The sequence below is a fragment of the Spermophilus citellus genome, assembly GCF_964194105.1.
Source record: "Spermophilus citellus genome assembly, chromosome: 9".
NCBI lineage: Eukaryota > Metazoa > Chordata > Mammalia > Rodentia > Sciuridae > Spermophilus > Spermophilus citellus.
Window position 1 is genome coordinate 114,823,489 of NC_138191.1, and position 22,348 is coordinate 114,845,836.

Sequence of the window (22,348 nt, forward strand, 5' to 3'; positions counted from 1 at the left end):
AAAAGGCCCAGTTAAATTTGAATTTCAAAGAAAAAATACATTTTTGACATAAGGAGGTCCCCGACATTTCAAGGGTTATCACTTGTACTGAAAAAAGTATTTATGTTTATCTGGAATTCGAATGTAACTGGGCAGCCTGTATTTCACTGAGCACCTCTGTTCTGAGGACGGTGAGGTTTCCTTCTTGGTGTTTCTAAGACATCACAGGTGAAAGAGGAAGCCGGGGGCTTCAAATCAGAACCTAAAATAAGTACATAACCAACTGCAGCTGCCTGGTTTTTGGTTTTTTTTTTGTTGTTGTTGTTGTTGTTGTTGTTGTTGTTGTTGTTTTCGTTTTATTTAGAGTCATGGTCTTACCGAGTTCTTAGGGCCTCGCTAAATTGCTGAGGCTGGCTTTCAACTCGAGATCTTCTTGCCTCAGCCTCCTGAGCCACTGGGATTACAGGAATGCGCCACCGCACCCAGCTCAGCTGCCTGTTTTTATAAATAAAGTTGGACTGGAGCATGCGTGACCAGCGGCTGTACTCACAACAGCAGACGGATTGAGTCCGTGTGGTTACAGACTTTCTTTACTAGCTGGCCCTGTATAGAAAAAGTTTGCCGATCCAGCACCCGTTCACTGCTTCAACACCCCCCGACACATATAATATAGTTTTATGATTTATAAATTGTATAGTTTTATTTATATGAATATATATACACATAATTTAATTGGCTCAATACATCCCTATTTCCAGCTGACCCCCTCCCCCTGCCAGGCACTGAATCAAATGCTAGTGTTATAAAGGATGCCATCCCAGTTCCTGCCGGCCAGGTGTCCAGAGGTGAAAATAGACACCTAAAGGACCAAGACACAGGCTCAGCTGCTGTGTGGACTCCAGGGTGTTATAAAGGAATGGGTGACTCACCCGGCTACAGGACAAGTGTAGGAATTGAGGTGCCAGTTAAGCCCCAGCAGAAGGCCACATGAAGAATCCAGAAAGTCTGATTGCTTAAAATGTGGCACTGGGCAATGACCAAATGAATGGAACCACCGGGGCAGGCTCGGCTCACCTTGTGGACCAGGAGGGCCCAGACTCTGGGAGCCACTTTCCAATGGCATTTGGACATTCGATCAAGACATGGGACTTTCTGGTTTATACAAGACACAAGGTGTCCAGGAGGGCTTCAGAGAGGAGGTGCCACTTAACTGTGGCCCTGACTGAGGAGGACTTTGCCAGCTGGAGAATTTGAAAGAAAAGCAAGGTGTGCAGATACTGTGCCTTAGACAAGTGATGACGGAGGGGACAAGACCAAGACAGGGCAGCAGGAGAGAAGGTGACAACATCAGCGGGGTTAGAGCATGGGAGGATTGGGCTGTGGGGCCTAAGCTTTCCCTCATCCTGACAGCCGTGGAGAGGGTCTTGAAGTTTTCTTTTTATTTCCTTTGGGTTTTTTTTTTATGGATCTTTCAAATAATTTTTCTTGCACTGGTCATTCAAAAGGCCAGAGGGCCTGGGCTGCCTGTGCACCCTGGGCAGGGAGCCCACTTTGGCACAGGGGCTGCTGGTGGGGTCCACAGGGAGCTTGCCATTCTAGAACCCTCTCTCTGGCCTTGGTGGGGACCACACACTGCAGACAGGGAAGAGATGACAAGAGTCTTCCAACGAGAAGGGATTACAGGGCGGGTGAGATTTATGGAGGACATAAATCCAGGGAGTGGCCAGCCTTGCTGCTTGCAGAAGACAAAGCCAGCGACAAGAAAGGCCCTGGAAACTGAGCAGCTCAGAATCCGAGACAAACCCAGCTGGGTCCCTGGAGCAACTGAGGGGAAAGCAACTGCGAGCTCTTCTCCCTCTCAGCGTGGCCTTGCCGTCTCCTGAGCACCCCAGAACCCTGGTCCTTTGTATTTCTTTTTGTTGTTGTTGTTTTGTTTTTTGAGACGGGGTCTCGCCAAGTCACCCGGGCTGGCCTCCAACGCTCCTTCTCTACCCTCAGCCTCCCCGGTAGCCCACATCACAGGCATGAGCCACCTTGTCTAGCTTCAGATGCTGAAATTTCACATCGGAAATTCTGATGCTGCAGGTTGGGGGCGGGGTCTAGGCATCGATATCTTTATAAAATTCCCCACATGAACCTGAGGCTGAAAGTTGCAGAAATCACAAACAAGAGCCACTGATCGGACTTCTGGTGGGTGGATTATGCACGACCACAGGCAGGGGGAGGCCGGGAAGGCCTGCTGTGAGTGGCAACTCACGCTGGCACCCCTCCCTTGGTTTGATTGACAGGGAGCAGGAAATGCCCAGGACTGAGCTCGAGGTCAACTTGCCTGGTTGTCACCCAAATCCTCCTGAGGACACTGAGTGTGAGTCCCTTATCAGGATGTGTCGAGGTACACGGTCACCATGCACTTTCATGGGGAAAGCTCAATGCAGGAATGGCCAACAGTGGGCAGGAAGCATGCAAGCCCAGGGGTCAGGCACAGAGGGGAAACAGCTCTGTTTCCCCTACATTGAGCTGTGTGGCCTTGGGTCACTGTCCCCTCCCTCTCTGGCAACCATGTTCACCTCAACAAGGAACAACAGCACCTTTATCAATAGGTCATTGAACGAACTTTTTTCAACATATTATTAGATAGCAAGTACTATTCTGAGAACTAAGTGAACAAAACAGACCAAATAAGGCTCGTCCTCATGTAGTATGTATCGCAGGAAGGTGACACAGACAAACCATAATGACTGCGTCCAACATAGAATACCCCGTGCCGTTTGTTATACATGATATAGATAAATCATATATGTCATTAAATTCTATATTAAAAAATATATATTTTATATCCTATAAATTTATGTGTAAGCATATAATAACATATTGAACATGACAGAGGAGCTGAGGGGAATTGGAGACAGCAAGTATGGTGGATGGAAATAGATGCAAAGCACTTGACATTGAGGATAGCACAGAGTGAGTGTGCGATGAATTACATTTCAGAGGCCAAACCACTAAAAATACAGGCATTAAGATGAAGTAAGAGCATGTGTGGTATGAAGGGCCTAGACAGGGCCAGGAACCAGAAGACGGTGGCTTTTATGTCTCTCTCTGTGACCCTGACCACCCCTCCCCAGGGACGTGGGCAGCTGCTCGAACATGTAGCTCCATCTCTTCTTTGCATGTGGAGGGCGGTGGGAAGACAAGCTCCTTCTCCCCGGATCCTTCTTCCCAGCTCTCCTGCCACTTCAGACCGTCACGTGACCATGAGATGAAACAAGTCACTTGATGGAAGATAAGAAATCAAAACATACGGAGGGTCCTTGTCCAGAGAGCGCAAATGACTCTTCATTGTAATATGTGAACCAAAGTCTCAAATTAAAAATAAAACAAGGCATGGTGTTGTTTTTTTGCTGCAATCCAGCCACTGAGGAGAGTCATTGTCACACAATCACGGAGAATGTTATGTTGATTGGCAAGAGCTGGGCTTTGTACAAGGGACAAAATTCCCCACAGCTAATCTACAATGGAATTGTTCAATGTCAGGTACAGCTTTAATAATATCGTTCTGGGATGCGTTGGATGTAAATATCCCACTTTTCATTTTGTAAGCAATCAAAGGGAAGCTTTCCAGACAGAAGAGCATGAACAGTTATAATATCTGTGTGAGAAACACACGGACAAAACAAAAAAAAAAAAGAATCAAAGAACACTCCACCTTAGAAAAGCTCCGCTTTGTGGCTTATCTCCAATCTCCTCTGTCTGTCCAGCAAGTTGCTTATTAGACACGCCACAAAAGACCACACTTTTAATGTTGCCCTTGACATTATTAAAAAGAAAAGTACAGGACTGGCAAATCAGACTGGAAAAATCAGACCATTGAATGTGGACAATCAGGTAACTGCCCTTGATCTCATCCAGGTCTGGGGCAAGATGCAAAAGGAAAGAAAACACTCTTTTAGTAAGCACCTACTATGTGCTTGGCCCCTTGGCACATTCCATCTGAGGGTACTGAGTGGTGGAGACACCTAGGTTCAAGCCTAGTGCTGCCACTGCCTAGCCGGGTGGCCTTTGGCAAGCGGGTTGGTTCGTTGAACTCTCTGTGCCTGGGTTTCACCCATTAGGTGAGCACAATACATTCCCTACGGGGTTCATTTTGGGGATTAGGAAATAACTGTTGAATCAGGACTAAAAACAGCAGGCACTCAGCGGTGGGTATTATAAATCTAATCTTAATCCCCACAACAACCCTCTGTGGGTTGAGCTGTTTTCCCTCAAAAGACACATTGGAGACTAGCGGCCACACCTATGACTGTGATCTTGCGGATGCTCAAGTTGGGATGAGGTCAATAGGATGTGCCCTATCCAATATGACCGGGGGCTTATCTAAAGAGGAAGATGACGAATGGAAGTCCAGAGAGGCGAACGCTACAGCTCAAGTTTACTCAGCCAGAGGTAGATGAACTGGAATTTGAACTTGGATCTCTTTGAATTCCACGCTCCGCTCACCACGCAGCCTCTGGGGATCAGAGCTTGGGAGAAAATGGTGAGATTTGCCATGGGTGCCATTTGTCACACCTAGGTCACAGTGGGCTGATTATGAACAGCTCATTAAGTAAAGAGCAGTAAGCATTTGAGAGTGACGTTTTAAAAAGAATCGACTTTTATTTATAGGCGACATTCCAGTCATTAATTTCGAAGGAAGAAAGCCCAAAGCAGAAGCAGGTTCATTAAAAATTTGACATTAGTAATTTAATTAAATCGGGTCTTCGCGTCTTGTTGCAGAAAATGAAACGTTAGTTCTACACCAGTTCTCAGCCCATTTCCCCTGGTGGTCTCCCTCCCCTCACCTTAGCTTACTTTCTTCTCCAAATGTTTACTGACCCACTCCTCCCGTCCCCAGGACCTCACACATTCATATCCTTACTGCCTCCGCTGTAAGTGAGCAGCAGGGGATCATGGGAAATGTTAAGTGGGCCGGAAGCAGGGGATCATGGGAAACACAAAGTGGGGCTGGCAGCATAGGATCATGGGAAATGTTCAGCCGGGCAAATGGACAAGATGATAGAGGCGAATCCTTCCATCTGCTCCTCTCACTTGTCAGAGGCAGAGAAGGAAGAGATCTCTGGTCCTTAAGATTTTCCAACAAAAATATAAGCCTCTGAGGACAGATACTTGCTCTGCCCAAGTTCTCTGCTGTTTTCCCAGCACCACGCACAGGCGGCCACCATACATTTTTATTGCAGAAAGAAAATAATAAATCAATGAGCAACTCTTCAAATAACTAATTAATGAACACACAAATACATCCCTTACCAGTGCCAGGCACTGTGTTAGTCCCCAGGATACACTTGCCCAGGCCCTTGCCCTCAGGGTTCTGTGGCCCCGTGGAATGAGAACATCTGCCATCTTTTGAGAGCTACCGTGTGCCAGGCACTGTGTGAGCCGTGGAGTATCTACTGTCATAACCTCAACCATTCCTTTCTCAGCTGAGGAAACTAAGTCTCAAAGAGGTCATGTGACTCAAGGTCATGTGACTCAAGGTCATGCAGAGTAAGGTGGTGGTAGCGCCTATTTCCAGACCCAGAGCAGGATGATCCAAAGGCTTCCTTTTCCCTCTGTACCAAGCTGTTTTGTCCCAGGATTTTTTCCTCCCAGGGAAGAAGAAGGATGGCAGGCTGCCTTTTGGAGGGTTCTGAGATCATCGAGGGTAGAGCAGGTCCAGGTTGGCAGCCACCAGCTGCAGCGTCACGGGGAGGCTTTTAGAGCCCAGGCTGCCATCTCCACCTGCTTATCATAGCCATTCCACCCTCTCAATCTAGGTCTCTTGATCCCTTAGTTTATCTCAGGACCTTTGCACAGCTCTGAAATACTCTTTTTGGCCTTGTTAATTCATACTAATCTCTTGGAATTCTACATAAATGTCACCTCCTCTGACTCCTAAACTGGGGTTGGAAACCTGCCTTGTCCTTATCCTCCCATAACGTTTCACCTGCCTTCAGCCATGCAGACCTCCCACGGGCCTGGGAGCTCAGGGTGCTGGTGTCTACCCACTGTGCACCAGGCTCTAAGTGCTTTGTATTCATTAGCTCACTTAATTCTCCCAGTGAGCCTTTGAGAAAGGTGCTGCCATGATCCCATCTCACAAAGGAGAAGCGGAGACAGAGAGGTTAGGAGACTTGCTCAGTGTCCCACAGATGGTGAGCTGTCCACTAGAGGAGTGACCTGGGCCTGCAGGTTGGAGTTGGCACCCTCCCTCCTCTTAGAGATGCCCATGATGAGTCATTATCCAGTGGATTCACTTGAGCCGTGGTCTGAGCAGGGCTGAGACCCCTCGTCCTTGCCGGATGGGACTGTCCTGGAATGGTGAGGGGGTATATGATCTTCGGGGGGCACTGGCAGTCCCAGCTCTGGGGACGAAGGCAGAGGGAGCTGGGTCAGGTAACAGGTGCCACCCGGGCACAGAAGAGCTGCATCTTCCCTCCCTCCTAGCTGGCAGGTCACGCTGTTGTCGCGTCCTTAACAAGACTCTTTGTCTGGTTAACGAGAGTGAACTTGCTGCTGGTGGCGATGGCTTCGGCTCTGGTCACTGTACACCGTGTTCCCCAGATCCCAATTCTCTCTTTAATCAGATCAGGCTGATGAGAACTCAGGCTCTCATCTTCTCCCCTCACTGCTTATTCCAGCATTAACGAAAGCTGGAGCCCCCAGACCCACTGGACCACAGGACTCCCTCGGCTGAGGGGAAAGGACATTGGGTTTAATGAGCAACTACTCTATGCAATGCTCTGTGCCCCCTCCATGGAGTCTGAAATCAGGGCAACTGTACCCAAGCAATGACAATGTTTTCCTTGGGATGACATCCCTCGCAATCAGGATGGACACCCCAACACCCAGGGCAGCACATTAGAAAAAGTAGAAAATGTAGATGTCCCATGTGGTTCCTCCCGCTAACCTACTGGCTGTGTCTCCTCTCCTCACAGTTCTCCCCAGCCACACGTGTGGGAACCCAGGGAGGCTGCCCAATGGCATCCAGCAGGGTTCAACCTTCAACCTGGGTGACAAGGTCCGCTACAGCTGCAACCCTGGCTTCTTCCTCGAGGGTCACGCCGTGCTCACCTGCCACGCTGGCTCCGAGAACAGTGCCACGTGGGACTTCCCCTTGCCCTCCTGCAGAGGTAAGTGGCCGCAGAGAGTCTGAGGGCTTGAGTGGGGAGGGGGTGCAGGAGCTTCCCATGAGATCCAGTCTCGGGGCGGGTGGCGGGGGGACATTACCTCACTGCCCTAGCAGGGCATGGCGGACCCACTGTGGCTTGTCCAATCTGGGGAGCATCCAGGGTCCTTGGGGTGGGACTCCAGGTATCAGGAGCTTCTCAGCCCTTCCTGAGCTCCCAGGATTTCCTCCCCTACATCAGCAAGCTTATTTTTAGCCACTCTGCCCTGTAGAGTTATTTGGGAGTCCTGGATCCATGGAATGTAAAGATGAGAGTCCTCCTGTCACAGAGGGCCATCATTTTCTTTTCCTTCCTGTGGTAGGCCATCCCTCCTCTTGCGTTTGCATGTCTTCTCCAGCGGCTTTCGGACAGACCTTGCCCGGGCAATTATTCCTTTCTTAGAAATTCAACCTCTCTCCCTATTTAAAGGTTGTTTCCTCACAGCCTCCAAATAGGTTCAAAACCTGTTAACCTCAACATCTCCCCACAAAGAGCAAAGCCACCCAGCTAGTGTGACCAGCTCACCCCCATTCACCCAGAGTTTTCCCATTTGTAGCTCTGAAACTCCCATGTCCTGGAACCCCCTCAGCCCCAGGCAAGCTGGGACATTGGGCATCCTACGCCCAGCCTATCCCTAATCGTCCCCCTCCACACACTCATTATAGCCAAGCTTATTTCTAGAACAATTTCCAATTCTTATCTAAAGATAAAAATGATATAAAATTGTTTTGAAAAATCTTAGACAATGCAAAACATAAAGAAACCAAATCTGTCAATTTTAACCATGAGTTTTGTGTATTTCTTTCATCTTCTTCCTATAATGTTGCACAAATGCATATTCTGCAATATGTATCTAGATGAGCATCGTACTGCACCGAGGTAACTTTTAATCCCCTCTGAAGAACTGCCACACCCACTATGGCAGTCCTCCATGCCACACCCACTATGGCAGTCCTCCATGGCTCAGCTCTGTGAAGGCACCATCTTGGTTTGTCTCCCCACCTCACCTCCCATCACCCTCCTCAGAGTGGCACTTTGCCCCCAGTGTTCTACTCATGCAGCCAGGTCAGATGGGAGGTTTTTTTTTTTTGTTTTTTTTTTTTTAATCTTTATGCTCCTTGGCCTCCCAACAGCCCTTGGCATTACTGATCCTTCTTTTCTTCTTAAACTCTCACCTTTACATTCCATGGATACAAAGCCCCCAAATAACGGCCTAGGAGAAACATTTCAGAGAGTTGAGCAATGATTGGAAGAAGAAGCTTTTCCTTTGGTTTGAGTTTTACTTTCCTCTTGGAGGAAGCTCTTATGCAGTTACTCTCAAAAGACTAGCTCCGAGTCTAAGCAGCTTCCTCCGCCGCCATATGCACACGTTTCTTAGTGTTGATACCAGGGATCTACGGTACTTGGCATGTGTACCTACTCCCCTTCTTCCTACTCCCCTTCTTCCCCCTCCCCTAGCAGACTTAATTAATCCATCACAGAACACCCTTCTTGCTTGAGTTCAGAGACAGCTGTGAATTCCCTCCCATCAGGCAGACCACATCCAACCAATTTGATTTGCCACCTCCCTTCAAGTTTGTTTACCCCTCTTCAGCCAGTGGAATTGGCTTCAGCCATGTTGATCCTTCTTGGTGGATCCCAAGGGGACCAGAGTCTCCATTCTTGCCTTCCTAAGTCCCGTCCTCTCAGGTCCTTCGTCTTACTCCTCTTTTCATGAGATGGAAATCAGGAGTGACCAAGCCAATTGGGTTAGGACCCTGGCCCTACACACAGGTGTGAGGCCCTGTGGGACCTAACCTCAGCCTGAAGCAGGTGTATGTACTTCCACAGAGCACCTCCTGCCATGCCCTGCTTGCCCTGAGGACATGACCCTGAACATTCTGGATAGTGTCAGGGTTGTGATATGCCCATAGAACAGGAAATAGGAGAGTAGATGAAATTGAGTATTTATTTTGTGAAATATAAGTCACAGCTTTTTTGTGCCACCAGAAACGTCAGCATTTTTGCTCAAGCCAGACTAAATATACAATATGTATCTAGATGAGCCTCGTACTGCATCAAGGTAACTTTTAATCCACTCTGAAGAACTGCCACACCCACTATGGCAGTCCTCCATGCCACACCCACTATGGCAGTCCACCACGCAGCCCCTATGGCTCAGCATTGTGAAAGCACCATCTTGGTTTGTCTCCTCTCCTCACTTTTCATCACTCTCTGCAGAGTGGCATTTGCAGTCCCAGTGTTGGAGGCAGAGAGGCTGTCATGTTCAGGAGAATTTCCACCCCTAATCCATGCTCTCTCCCAATGCCTTCAGGAATCCTCTTCAGATTTAGCCTCCTCTGGACCTGGAACTCATGGCCGGCCATGCCTCGCTTCCCTGGCTGGGAACTTGGTCCACTTTTCTTGAGTCACCCTCTTCCAAACAACAAAAACAAAACCCAACCAAACCAAAGCACAAAGGTGTTTGCAAGCAGTGCCCCCGTTACTGAAGCATTGTTCACAGCTTGGCCTTACAAATGACTTAAAAGGAAAGGACCACCATTGAGTCTGAAAGTCTCCTGGCCCCGGCCCCTGCCAGCTTTTCCCTGGCTTCAGCCTTTCCAGTGTCCCCATGGTGTGCACTGCACCCTCTCGTCTTCTACCAGCCCCTTCTGCCTTCGTACCCGCCATACTTGACCCTGTTTCAGGACTTCCATCCACTGCTTAGACAGAAGCCCATTTTCCTCCTGGATTTGCCATCTCCTTACATCTTCCTCTTCCCCACCCAAGCTGATTAGGTGTAGGGGGACATTTTCTTGAATAATGAATGATCTCACCCTGAAAGGAACTCTGGGACTGGCTGCCAAAATCCTTTCGGTCAACCTCACCAGCCAGAGAGTAGCCAGGAGGGCCACCTTGACATGCGTACCCCCTCCCCTTCTTCCCACTCCTGTGGCAGACATAATTAATCAATCATAGCACCCTTCTCGCTTGAGCTCAGAGACAGCTGTGAATGCCCTCCCAGGGAGCTCTTCCCTAGGTCTGATCACATCCCCACACTCCATTGTGTGCCCGTGCATGGCGGTGACTGCTGGTCTTTCAGTGGGAAGACACCCGTCTCCTGCATTCCCTGCACCAGTGATCGTGGGCGCGGGCCTGGGTGCCCCCCGTTGGCACGACCAGGCCCTAGTCTCTCCATTTTTCTTCCAGCTTCTCAATTGATGATGATCCTGTCCCCACCCTGGCTTTTCTCCCCCCTTCTCCCCTCCCTCAAATGCCGGGAGCCCAGTGAGGCCTCTGCTCTGGGAATTTCCTTCCCTGTCGGGAACCTCTCTTCAGCTCTGATTCTGACTTTGGAAGCTTCAGCCCATGTGGAAGTCGACCACTCCCCGGAGCCCCCTCTGGGATACGCTCCAAGCTTGGCACATCCACACCCTGGCTCCGTTTCCCCCAGCATGGTGAGGAGTGTCCCCTCCCGAGGTGGCCAAGCCTGGCACATCCGGGCACCTCAGGCTCCGTCCTTCCTTCCTGCATCACTGGCTGCTGCCCCCTGAGCTGCCCACTCTCACCACCCCAGGCGCTCCTCGGGAGGCCTCCTCCTCTCCACCTGCCTCCCTGCAAGCGCCCCTCTGTGGACAGCCGTCCTCAGGCCCACACACCACCCGGTCTGTCCTCCACAGTGGGAGTGAACTTTCTATCTGACGCCATCACCCATTGCTTGGAATCTCGTCAGGGGCTCTTTGGCACTGACAGGGTCAAGTTCGGATTCCTTCGCATGGAGCCCAAGACCTATCAGAAAGAGAGAGTCCCACAGATCTCTCTGCTCTGTCTTCTCCTAAGTAGCTCCCTGCGGAGCCGCACAAGAGCACTCCCTCCCTGGCACACCAGGGAGCCAACGGAGGAGAGCCTGGCATCCGGAAGGCGTCAGACCCCCGAGGCGCCCTGCCATCCAGGGCGGAGGTGGGGTTCTGCTCAGAGGCTGAGGAAAGACACGATTGCTCTCCAGTGCCGGGGCCCCGCCCTCCTTCTGGGGCATCTCTGTGTCCTAATGGGCAGCCAACCGCAGGGGCACCCTAAGAGGCCCCCTCAGGAGTGTCAGGTGTTGTTCCTTAGGAGGCCAAGCCACCCGGAGCACAGGGTGCGTCCCAGGGTCCACAGTCAGGCCAGAGTGGAGGGGCTGACGCTCCAGAAGGATGGAAAGCCTCTTGGCCTTTCCTCTCCTCACGGAGAACTCTCGAGGGCTGGTATCTATGTGGATCAACCCGTCCACTGGACAGTGGTCTGTAAATATTTGCAGAGGGAATGGCTGGATGGGCCTAAGTCCCCGTCAGGGTCCCACAGGCAGACGTGCCCAAGAGGGAGATCCCTGGCCCAAATCACCCCACGGGCCAGCAGCTCTGAGTGACATGATCTCTTTGCCACCAAAGCCACCAGAGTCAGTTGGAGAGCTGGGTGAGATGCTCTATGTGCCTCGCTGAAAGGTGGGCCCAGGCTGGGGTCAGAGCAGGGACGAGGGGAATAGGAAGCCACAGGACCAGGGGCAGAGCAGGTGTGAGGCCAGCCTCCAGGAGGCCCATCCCAAGGGTCCTGGCCCACTGAGGTTTGGTCCAGCTGGCAGAGGGCAAGAGGCAGGAGCCGTGACTTCCCTTTGTGTGCGTCACACTCTGGGCACATGTGCAAAGACAGAGGTCCTGGGGAGGCCCTGGGCCTGGTGGCACCTCTTGGACTCCTAGGAAGGGGTGACTGACTGAGTGATTTCCGCAATCAGCCTCTGGCTTTTGAAGGGTGTTGGCTCAGGATCAAAGAGGGCTTCATGAGGAAGAAAGGGAATTCAGATATGCCAGGGTCCAAGAGGCAGGTGGTCGGAGAAACGGGCCAGAGCAAGACAGGCTTGGCATCAGAGACTCACAGCAAGCGCTGCAGGCTCAGCCAGATCTGGGCAAACAGTCAGTTGGTCTGCAGAATCTGTGGTGACGTGCATTCCAAATGTTCTGGCCCCAGAGGGAGGTATCTACAGAAACAGATGGAGGGGCGGTGGTACCCTGGTGGCATGGACCGTGTGTGGAGCCAGACAGCCCAGGTTCTGCCGAAGCTCAGCTGTGTGGTCACCGGTCAGCTGCTAAACCTCTCTGAGTTTTAAAGTTGGGACAGAAGGAGCAGCCGGATGGGTCTGATGGCTCACTCATTTGCTCAGAGATTTGACAATTCTCTCTGGAGTGTCCACCACGTGCTGCCAATCGGTCATCGATCAGTCCGCATTTACTAACGGCTCATGTTGTGCCCGATAGTGTTCTAGATACAGAGGATTGCAGTACTGATCAAGTCAGATCGAATCCCACGCTCTTGTGGAGTTGACCCTGCAGGCCACCTCGGGCTAGGAACCGGGAAGGAAGTGAAGTAGTCGGTGGTGAGGAAGGAGCTTGGGATGGAGCCACCAGCAGGGGATGCAGGAGCTGAGTCCTCAAGGACCAGAAGGGTCCTGTTATGTGAAGGCCTGGGGAGCGGCATTCCCAGCCAAAGAAAGAGAAAGTGCAGAGCCCCTGAGGTGGGAAGGAGCCCGACACGTTAGAACAGAAAACAGGCCCCTGCGGCAAAAGCAGGATGGTGGTGGGGTGGGTAGAGAGGGCAGAACAGCGTGAAGCGGCTAGGGGCTGGTTTGGTTCTAAGGTAGGAGGCAGCTGGGAGAGAGGGGACCGTCAACTTAACTTTTGAACAAAGATGACTGTGGATGCTAACAGGAGAGGGCTTGTAGAGACACAGGGAGATGGGTGAAGAGACCGTCGGGAGAGGATGCCCTCAGTCTCGGGTGGTCTTGGTGGAGGGACATGCATAGATTGGGGCTGTGGTTTGGGGTGCAGCCCACAGGCCTTGCCAGTGGTCAGATGTAGATGCTGAGGGGACAGAAGGACAAGATTGATGGCCAGGCTCTTCCTGAGTGCCGGCTGGGTGGGCACCAACAGGACAGGGGCAGTAGCTCAATCCGTCCAGGTAACATTTGCAATGCCCGTGAGACAGACAGGTGGGGGTGCTAATTCTGCAGCTCAAGGGAGTCCTGAACTAGAAAGTTCTGGGGGAGGATAAGAGACCCCAGACAGCAAGCACAGAGCAAAGGGACCTGCATGCTGGGCCTGCTGCGCTCATAGATTAAGTAACACGGGCAAGACGCCGGACGCCCTGTTGGCGCAGTAGCACCTGGAGTCATTCTGAGCTTGGACCCCAGCTGGCCCCTGACTGCAGGGTCTTGTGCAAGCAGTGACATTGCTAGTTCTCCTCCCTCCCACCACCCCACCATTGCTCCTCTACAGAACCACTTCTCCACCGGAATCTGAAGTCCCGAAACCTGAGTTCACGTCCCAACCTTGCCACCTGCCCCTCTGGCTGGGCGGCTTTGGACCAGTTATTCAACCTCTCTGTGCCCCAGTTTTCCCATCTGTCCATGGGAGCAAGAGCCCTGCTGAACTCGGTAGGTGGACCTGGGCTTCTTGTGAATAAATGCACAAAGCAGAGGCCCTCATTCGCAGCAGCCATTCAGTGAGGGTTAGTTGTCCTTGTGACTGTCACTGCCATGACCACTGCTGGCTGGTGCTGTAGGCCAGACCCTGGGTTATCTCATTTAAACCTCACAGAAGCCCTAACAGATGAGGCTATCACCGCCCTCTACTTTGAGAGAGGGACCTGAGGCCTGGAGAGGTGAGGAGCTTGGCCCGGGTGGCAGGGCCAGGATTCAGCCCCCGTGTGGGTGTCCTCCAGCTATGACCTTGACCACTGCTGTCTGTTGCAGGCCGTGGTGGTGGCCTGTGACCCTCAGCAAGAGACTCACAGTGACAGCCACTTCCAGAGTTGTTCCAGCCCTTGGTCCAGGGCTCGGGTGCATGTATCCCCTGCAGGGTCCGGCAGGCCAGGGACTGCCTGGGCCCTGGTGGGTCGCTTGACTTTCCTCCTGACTTGCCCCGGGAGCTCTTGGAGGGGAGCCCCTGGGGAAGGGCCCAAGGTCGTCGCTCTGCTAGGCGGGGGCTGCTTCAGGGTGGGGGCTGGGGGGCTGCCTTTCCTTCTTCAGAAGGAAGCCTGGCCCCAGGGCTCAGCCACCTCTCCTGAACAGGAGCTTCTGGGTCAGCATCATGGTGACTGAGCCCCGGGAGGCAGAGAAGCAGGTGGGTACTGGGGCTCTGGAGTCCGTGTCCTGGATTCAAATCCCAGTTCTGACATGTGGTTGCTATGTGACCAGAGGAAGGTTTTTAATAAATCATGAGCCTCCATTTCCTCGTCTGTAAAATGGGGTGGCGCGCCTGTCTGCGCAAGCAGGTTGAAAGTTGAATGAGGAATGCAGGTGAAGGCTCCCGCCTGATGCCCTGTCCCTGGGGAAAGCGCCACAGAGACCTGCATATTCGACAGTCAAGGCCTGTCCATCGCCCCAGAAGGACGGTAGTATCTGAGGAAGGAGCCCCGGGGTCATGGCGATGTTCTTATGGATTGGCAATCTCCTAACTGTAAAGAGTGTCTTTGATAAATGCCAGGTATAAAGGGGCAGACACCGGAGTCCCCAAGAAGAGGGGACTGAGGAGGCTGAACAGGTTATGGGGCCCAGTATGGACAGGGACATGGTGCCATATAGTTCGAGGAAAGGGGCAGGCCGTGGCTCTGGGTCACTCCTCCCATCTCCCTCCTTCTTACCCCTGGGCCTCAAGATGGCGGCCTCTCCCAGGGCCTTCCAGCTGTTTCTCTTCTCAGAGGCTGAGGAGTCCCAGGGAGGGAGAATATGGACAGAGCCCAAGCCAAGGACTCTAGAACCTCCCTGTGTCCAAGACGGTGCCCTGGAGGTAGCCTGAATAACGTCCCAGTTCCTCCACGGCCACCTGGACCTTGAGCGCCATGGTGGAGCCAGCAGACAGCAGGGGATGGTTCTCTAAAATCATGGCTAATCGGAGAGAGTTCAGTAGAGCCCAGCGTCAATCATAAATAAAGTCATAAACTTGGAAAGGCAGCTATCAGCAAAATACACCTGCCCCTCGCAACATGCATGGCTTCCTGGCGGAGCCCCGGGCCCCCTGCCAGAGGAGGAGAGTGTAGATGAATATTTTAGGACCGAGGTGTCGGATGAAGGTTGTACTTTATGACTACGAAGTTGTGACCGTGAAATGCGGTGCCTGGTTTGGAGTAGGAGGAAGTGGCCAGACAGCGGTTACTGCCTCCTAAGTCCAAACAGGATGGGGCCAGAGCCAGGGCGTCAGAAGGGCCCAGGAGGCACGGGTGGCATCTTCACAGGGGACTGGTGGCTCTGGACCTAGGGACATAAGTGCCCAACACTTGTCCAGAAGTCATTGGCTGAAATCAGGAAGTTGAAAAATCTCAGGATGACTCACCAAACCCCAGGGAGGTGCGGTAGAGGCCACCCTGGACTCCACTGAAGCCCTAACTCGGCCACCTCCTGTGGGGCCTTGGGAAAGTCGTTTACCCTCCCTGAGCTTCAGGTTTTCCTGTTTCATTTATTTGCTCAGCAGATGGGTTTTGCAGCTGGCTGAGGGCTGCGGACAGGGCTGACATGGCTTTGCTTTCAGGGAGTTTACTGTCTAGATACTTGTTGCGGTTTAGATACGAGGTGTCCCCAAAAGCTCCTGGGTGAGACATGCAAGAAGGTTGGGAGGAGAAATGATTGGGTTATGGGAGCCTTAACCTGATAGAGCATTAATCCTGATGGGATTAGCTGAGTGGTGGCTGGAGGCAGGCGGGGTGTGGCTGGAGGAAATGGTGGTCGTGGGGCCGTCCGTGGCTTTGGGGTCTATATTGTATCTGGAGAGTGGAGTCTCTCTCTGCCTCCTGGCCACCATGTGAGCTGCTTCCCTCTGCCACCCTCTTGTGCCACGATGTCCTGCCTCACCTGGAGCCTCATGGAACGGAGCCAGCTGTCTATGGCCTGAGATCTCTGAAACCGTGAGCCCCTAAATCGACTTCCTGTCCAAAAATTGTTCTGGTCAGATCTTTTAGTCACAGCAGCAAAAACACTGACTAAAACAATATTAAATAACAAGAATAGGCCAACAAAAACTGAGAATTCATTATGAAAAATCATGTAGGGCTCTGAAATCTCAACTGGGGAGAGAAGAACCTTCTGGAAGGATCTCTAGGGACAGCGAAACTTAGACTTGACCCTCCAGGGCCCCGGCTGGGCAGCTCTTCTCCTCCTACCCCACCCGAGTCCCACCTCCCTGCCTGGGAGGGAAACCCCTGCCAACCCCGGCTGCCTGCTCTTGTCCTTCCCTCTGTCCCAGACACCCTCTCCCTGCGGCCACGAGGCAGGTGGCTCTGGGTGCACTATGTCCTGCCAGCCCCGAAGACACTGACCATGCCTCACGGCTACCACCTGGCCCCAACCATCCTTCCTCACCTGGGTCCTCCCAGCGGCCTCACCGGGCACCCCTGCTCTCTGCCTCTGCCTCTGCGGTCTGTTCTCTGCCGCAGCCTGGAGGTCCTGCCCCACTCAGGACCTTCCACTGGCTTCTCGTCTTATGAGAGTCAAAGCCCTTGTCCTCACAGGCACCTCTGAGGCCCTCCTTGTCCAGCCCTCCCTGGCCTGGCCCCCTGCCACTCTCCTCCCTGTTCCTGCTGCTCATCCTCTCAGGTCTCTTCTTATTCTTCAACAGTGCAGGCCTCTGTACCCCAGGGCCTTCACATTTGCTGCTCCAGCTATGGGAATGCTCTTCCTGCAGATGATCACATGGGTCCTCTCTCCCTCCTTCAGGTCTTGGCTGAAATATCAACTTCTCCTTGACATTTTTCTGACCCACCCTTTCCAAAATGTCCATGCCCCATGGGACACACCTGTCCCCTCTGCTCTTGTCACCACCTCCTTTGCCTGAGTTTCTTTATTGGCCATGGAGTGGCCTTTTTTTTTTTTTTTTTTTAAAGAGAGAGAGAGAGAGAGAGAATTTTCAATATTTATTTTTAGTTTTCGGCGGACACAACATCTTTGTTGGTATGTGGTGCTGAGGATCGAACCCGGGCCGCACGCATGCCAGGCGAGCGCGCCACCGCTTGAGCCACATCCCCAGCCCCTGGAGTGGCCTTTATCATGGGGCAGTGGCTCTTGTTTTATTGAACTGAATCCTCAGCACTTTGTGCCGGAGGTTGGGATGTGCACAAGGCTGGGTCCCAGCCGGCTGGGGGACAGGGCAGAAGGAGACGGCAGAGGTGGAGCGGGGCTCTGGGGCTCTGGTGCCCTGGGGTTCTGCCCCAGGGAGTTGTGTGGAGTTTCTGTTTTATCAAATATCCCACCTAAGATCTGGTGGGAAGAGACGGTCTCTTCCCGTCAGCCGTGACCATGAAGATCAACACAGTGGCTGATTTCTGCTCCTTCCTGGTCATCGGGGAGCAGTGTGGGGTCGTGGTTAACAGAGCGCTTGCTAGGAGAGGGTCCAGATATGAGCTCTGCCGTTCATTAGCTGGGTGACGCTGGGCAAGTCATTCAGTGTCTCTGGGCTTTGATTTTCCTTATCTGTTATATAAAACAGCAAAATATCTGAAATCCTCCCAACGGTGCCCAGCACCCAGGAAGGGATGTGGAAGAGTTCAGAGTCACTTTTCTTCTGCCCCTTCAGGCCAGAATCTCATGTGAACGGTCTGTGTGCCACGTTCTGGGCCCCTTTCTGCCCAAGTGCCAGGTCCTGGGGACCAGACCTCTCACGTGAACCCCTTGTCTGTGCCCACAGCGGACGATGCGTGTGGAGGGACCCTGCGGGGCCAGAGTGGCATCATCTCCAGCCCCCACTTCCCCTCTGAGTACCACAACAACGCTGACTGCACGTGGACCATCCTGGCCGAGCTGGGGGACACCATCGCCCTGGTCTTCATCGACTTCCAGCTGGAGGACGGGTATGACTTCCTGGAGGTCACAGGGACCGAAGGCTCCTCCCTCTGGTAAGCACCCGCTCCTTCCTGCCGTCCTGCGCTCTGCTTTCTGGCCCTGCGCCAGGACGCGGCCAGTTCCTTGTTCCTTCGACTCCTGCTCGGAGCCTTTCCATCTCGTCCTGATGAGAAACCGCTCGGTATTTTTAAAACTCGGGTAAATTTTAATAGTGATTTTCATGTCCGATTCGAAGCATGTCCTTGATGCAGAACCTCTCGATGGGCCTTGGGTGACTTGCATTGAGACTAAAGTGTTCTGGTTTCAGGACGCGGACGGGGTCTCAGTGACACCAACTGAGCTATTGTTTCATTGAGAGATTGGTCTAAGACTCAGGTCCCACCATGGGACCAGAACCTTCGGGGGCGATCGCTTTCCCACGCCCAGAGCCCTGCGGGGCATGGCGCTGTGTGCTGGTGTGTTGGTGTGTGCACAGAGACATCCACCAGCTTTGCCAAGGGTGCCAGCTGCCCGTGGTGTGTCCCACGGACGTCCTGGGACGTTGCTGGGTCAGGGAGAAGACGGGTGGCCGAGGACTCAGCAGCCTTGGTTGCCTGGGGTCTCCCAGATGTGGACTCAGAAGTGCCCGCGCCCAGGTTGGCAGGTTGGCTTCAGGAGCTGCCTGTTGGGTGGAGGGGCTCCCGGGCTCCTGGGACGGCTGTGGTTGTGTCCCTGGGATGAGACGCGTGAGGCTCTGTCTGCGCATCAGGAGCCCAGGCAAAGATGTGTCCAGATGTGCCCTAGGAAGGGACTTTGTGGCCTCTCTGCTGCAGAGGGGGTGTCGGAGAGGATGCTGGGAGAAGCAGGAGTGGCCGGGCCCAGAGTCAGACAAGGTGGGGTTCCTGGGCATCAGGGCTGTGGTGGATCACAGGACCCAGGGCAGGAATCACGCCTGACGACCTAGAGGGACACTGTGGGAATGGACTCTGCCCAAGGACAGACCCCGATTTGGGGACCAGTGTACCCAGGAGAACTCAGGCTTCCTGATGCAGCGGCCAGCGGGGTGGATGCAGCCCAGAGACCTTGGTCACTCCTCTCCTCCCCGGGGAGGTTGAGAGAAGCCCCTGCAAGGCTGGCTCTGCCCCCTGGAGGTCGGGGTCCCCTAAACCAGCCTCGGAGCTGGGAGGGAGTGGGGTCAGAGGTCAGCCGAGCCTCCTCTGCACTACAGTCCCCATGAGAGGCCCTGCCCCAGATCCTGGACCCCTGCCTCTTTTGGCAAAACACTTTTTTTTTTTTAATTGTAAAAGGAAGACCAAACAGAGAAAACCTACCGAGGTAGAGAGAAATGAATAACAATGATTAAAAGTCTGTCATATTCCCCCTTGGTCCTTTTTTTTGCCTGGCCTAGTTCAAGCTAGCTGGCAATGTTAATATTTTATATTTATGTATTTTGATATTACAAAATTATGATCTTAATATATCTGTAGTCATGTATTTTTTAACTTGGCATGAGATCATGAAAAATTTTTCTTGTTTTGTTACAGATGCCCTCCAAACTATAAAAGGCGTGATAAATGTATCATTTATTGAGCCTTTACTACCAATAGGTGCCAGGCCAGCTCTAAGCTCTTTCTAGCTAAAATTTCATTTTTTCTCCATAAAAACTCTGTGAAGTAGGTTGCATAATTTTCCTCCCTTCGCAGATGAGGAAAACAGGGCCCAGAGAGGTTAGGCTACTTGCTTGGGGTCACACAGCTAGTAAGGTACAGACCTAGGATTCCAACCCTCCCCCGGGTTAGGTCTATTCTAATGCCTGTCTTCTCAGGACAGCACACAAGTATACACTCCATTTGTGGTGGCTTTCATGGCTGTGTGTCATTCCCTCTTAAGACTGCGGCATAGTTTACTCAGATGTCTTGTTGGATTGTTTTTACTGTATAAAGAGACGCCCAGGTGGATATTCTCACCGGTCCCCTCTTTCCCAGGCTCAAGCCCTGTTTGATTCACTTGTTTATCGGTGGGTCCCACCGTCTCCCACGGCCCCTGCCCCCCCAGGGGTGACTCTACACATGGTCCAAGCTTCTCGACTGAAACAAATCTGAAAGAGTCTTCTTTTTCCTATTAAGTCACTCAGTGGGGAAGGCATTAAGCAGAGGAAATCGTTGGGGGAGTCATTCAGAACTCTTTGCTATAAGATTAAATTATAATTATTTACAGGGTTGGTGTCACCATCCAGGCAGGATGCATTTGTTGTTCTAACTAGCAATTATGGGAAACCGACGTGGAGGCTGGGCCGGGTGGGAGGGACGCGCTGTCCCCGGCCCCTCTCCTTTATGGATCCCCGGCTCCCTGTGAAAACCCGATGCCGCCCGTTTACGAGCAGACTGCTTTTATTTGTGCGCATTAAGACTTCAGGCTGTTCTGAGTTCTGTGCCGAGGCAGAGCGAGACAACAGACCCTGTTGGAGAAGATGGATTTGAACAGAGGGGCATCCTTTTACCTGTCAAGAAATTGGGGACCCCTTTGAGAGAGAAAAAAAAAATCTGCATGTCCTGTACCGGGCAGCGGGCAGAAGAGAAGGGGGCGGGCCATGTCCCTGACTCAGTGTCCACACTGTGCGCCTCCCTCGAGTGGGGAACCTCGGGAGAGGTTTAATGGGGGGTGCGGGACTAGTAAAAGAGGCCTAGAAACCTAGGACGGATGATATTTTTTATTTTATTTTGCCAAGTGAGACTCATAGAAGAAAACCTGTCAACTCTACAAGCACATCATTTTGTAAAACAAAAGACCACCCACAGCCAAAATGTGACAGGAAATAGTCCCTTGGTCACCTCGTGTTGACATCAAGGATGATGGGCCCCAGAGCCCACATGAACAGCAGTGCCTGCCTGTCACCAGAGCCCTGTGGTGCCCATGTGCCCACTGGTGGTCCACGCCGGCCTGGGGAGTCCAGCTGTGCGTGTTTGGGACAGGAAAAGGCTGTCGCTTTGGTGAGAGCTGAGCCTGGCTGCTCTGGCATGTTTGGAGAGTCCCTTGGGGCTTCGAGTCACTCTCCCTATGTGAATTGCACCGTGTGCATGACATTGACCAGGAGCAAAAGCTGGGTGTCAACAATCCAGACAGTAGATTAGGTGCTGTTCCGTCATTGTGCACGCATGCCTACACACACACACACGCGCGCGCGCACACACACACACACTCACTTTGTCTCTGGTTCACTCAACTCAATTTAGAGGCCAGATTTCTCACCTGACCCTTCGGCAGGTGGCCTGTTCCTTGCTCTGCTCTGACCCAGCCAGTTCCCTCTGATGGTTCTGAACGAACTCCTTCCCCCCAAATGAGAGGAAACTGCCGTCCTGTTGCTAACGTCCATCACGAGGCCCTGGACATTTTCGGAGGGCTGGGACCCAGAGATGTGGAGGTCACTTGAATACACGGGACTCCGGGTCCTTGGGGCCACCTCTGCTTTGGTGGAGTCAGCGGAGCACCGTCACCAAAAGCCGCTGGCCCAAATGTCTCCCTCCTCCTCCTGTTGAGTCTCTTCTGAATTCTCCTCTGGGCTAAGAAAAAAGACAGACAGATAGACATCCCCTCCAACAACATGGGTCAGGGGGCCAGCGCCTCCCCCTGAGGTTAGGCATCCAGTGGCAGAGGGTGTCTGCAGAGTGGGGCACAGGCTGGGGTCGTCAGCATGGCCTGGAAACCCAGGTTCACCCTGTGGCTGTGTCATCCTGGGATATTTACCCACCTCTCTGGGCCTCAGTTTCCTCATCTGAAAACGGGGCTCGTAACCGCCCTAGGCCAGCGAGCCGCTGCCTGGCCCCACACGGGCCGGACAGTCCTGGGACGGGATCAGCGCTCAGGGCTCATCTCTAAGGCAAAAGGGGTAAGGCAGGCATCTCCAGCAAGCTGAGCCTCCTGGGTCCCCTTCTCAGTGGTGTCCTTGAGGCCGTCATCCACCAGGCAGAAAGGCACAGCGTGGCTGCCCAGAAGGACCCGGCTCTGGGTGGAGGGTCTGGGAACTGGTGGGGGCGTCCCTGGGTCAGAGTGGAGGACGCCCTTGCAAAGGTCAGAAGGGGGGGGCGGGGCGCAGAGCTTTTGCAACTTGCAGGCTCATTGGTGGGAAGTGCCACCCCTCTGTCCTGCCCAGCCCCCGCCTGGCCCATGAGCCTCACCAGGGCTGGCTGCTGGTGCAGGGCTAGGAGCCCGGGCTCCCCACAGCAGCTGGTGTAGCCCCTGCCCCGAGGGGCCCAGGGAGCAGAGAAGAGAGACTGAGCCTGTGGACACAGGGTGGGGGCATCTCCTCCAGGGCCCTCACTGTCTCTGACCTTGAGGCTGGAGGTCCCCTGGG

At 53.0% G+C, this 22,348-nt stretch overlaps 1 protein-coding gene across 1 annotated transcript in view; it reads left to right on the forward strand.

Moving 5' to 3' along the window:
- CSMD2 (CUB and Sushi multiple domains 2) overlaps positions 1–22,348 on the forward strand; it is a gene marked incomplete at both ends in the record, with an annotated part of 546,906 nt that overhangs the window by 179,374 nt on the left and 345,184 nt on the right. Inside the window, 2 exon segments of the mRNA XM_081308594.1 lie at positions 6,951–7,145; positions 17,864–18,071. Coding sequence (XP_081164720.1) covers positions 6,951–7,145; positions 17,864–18,071 — 403 coding nt within the window.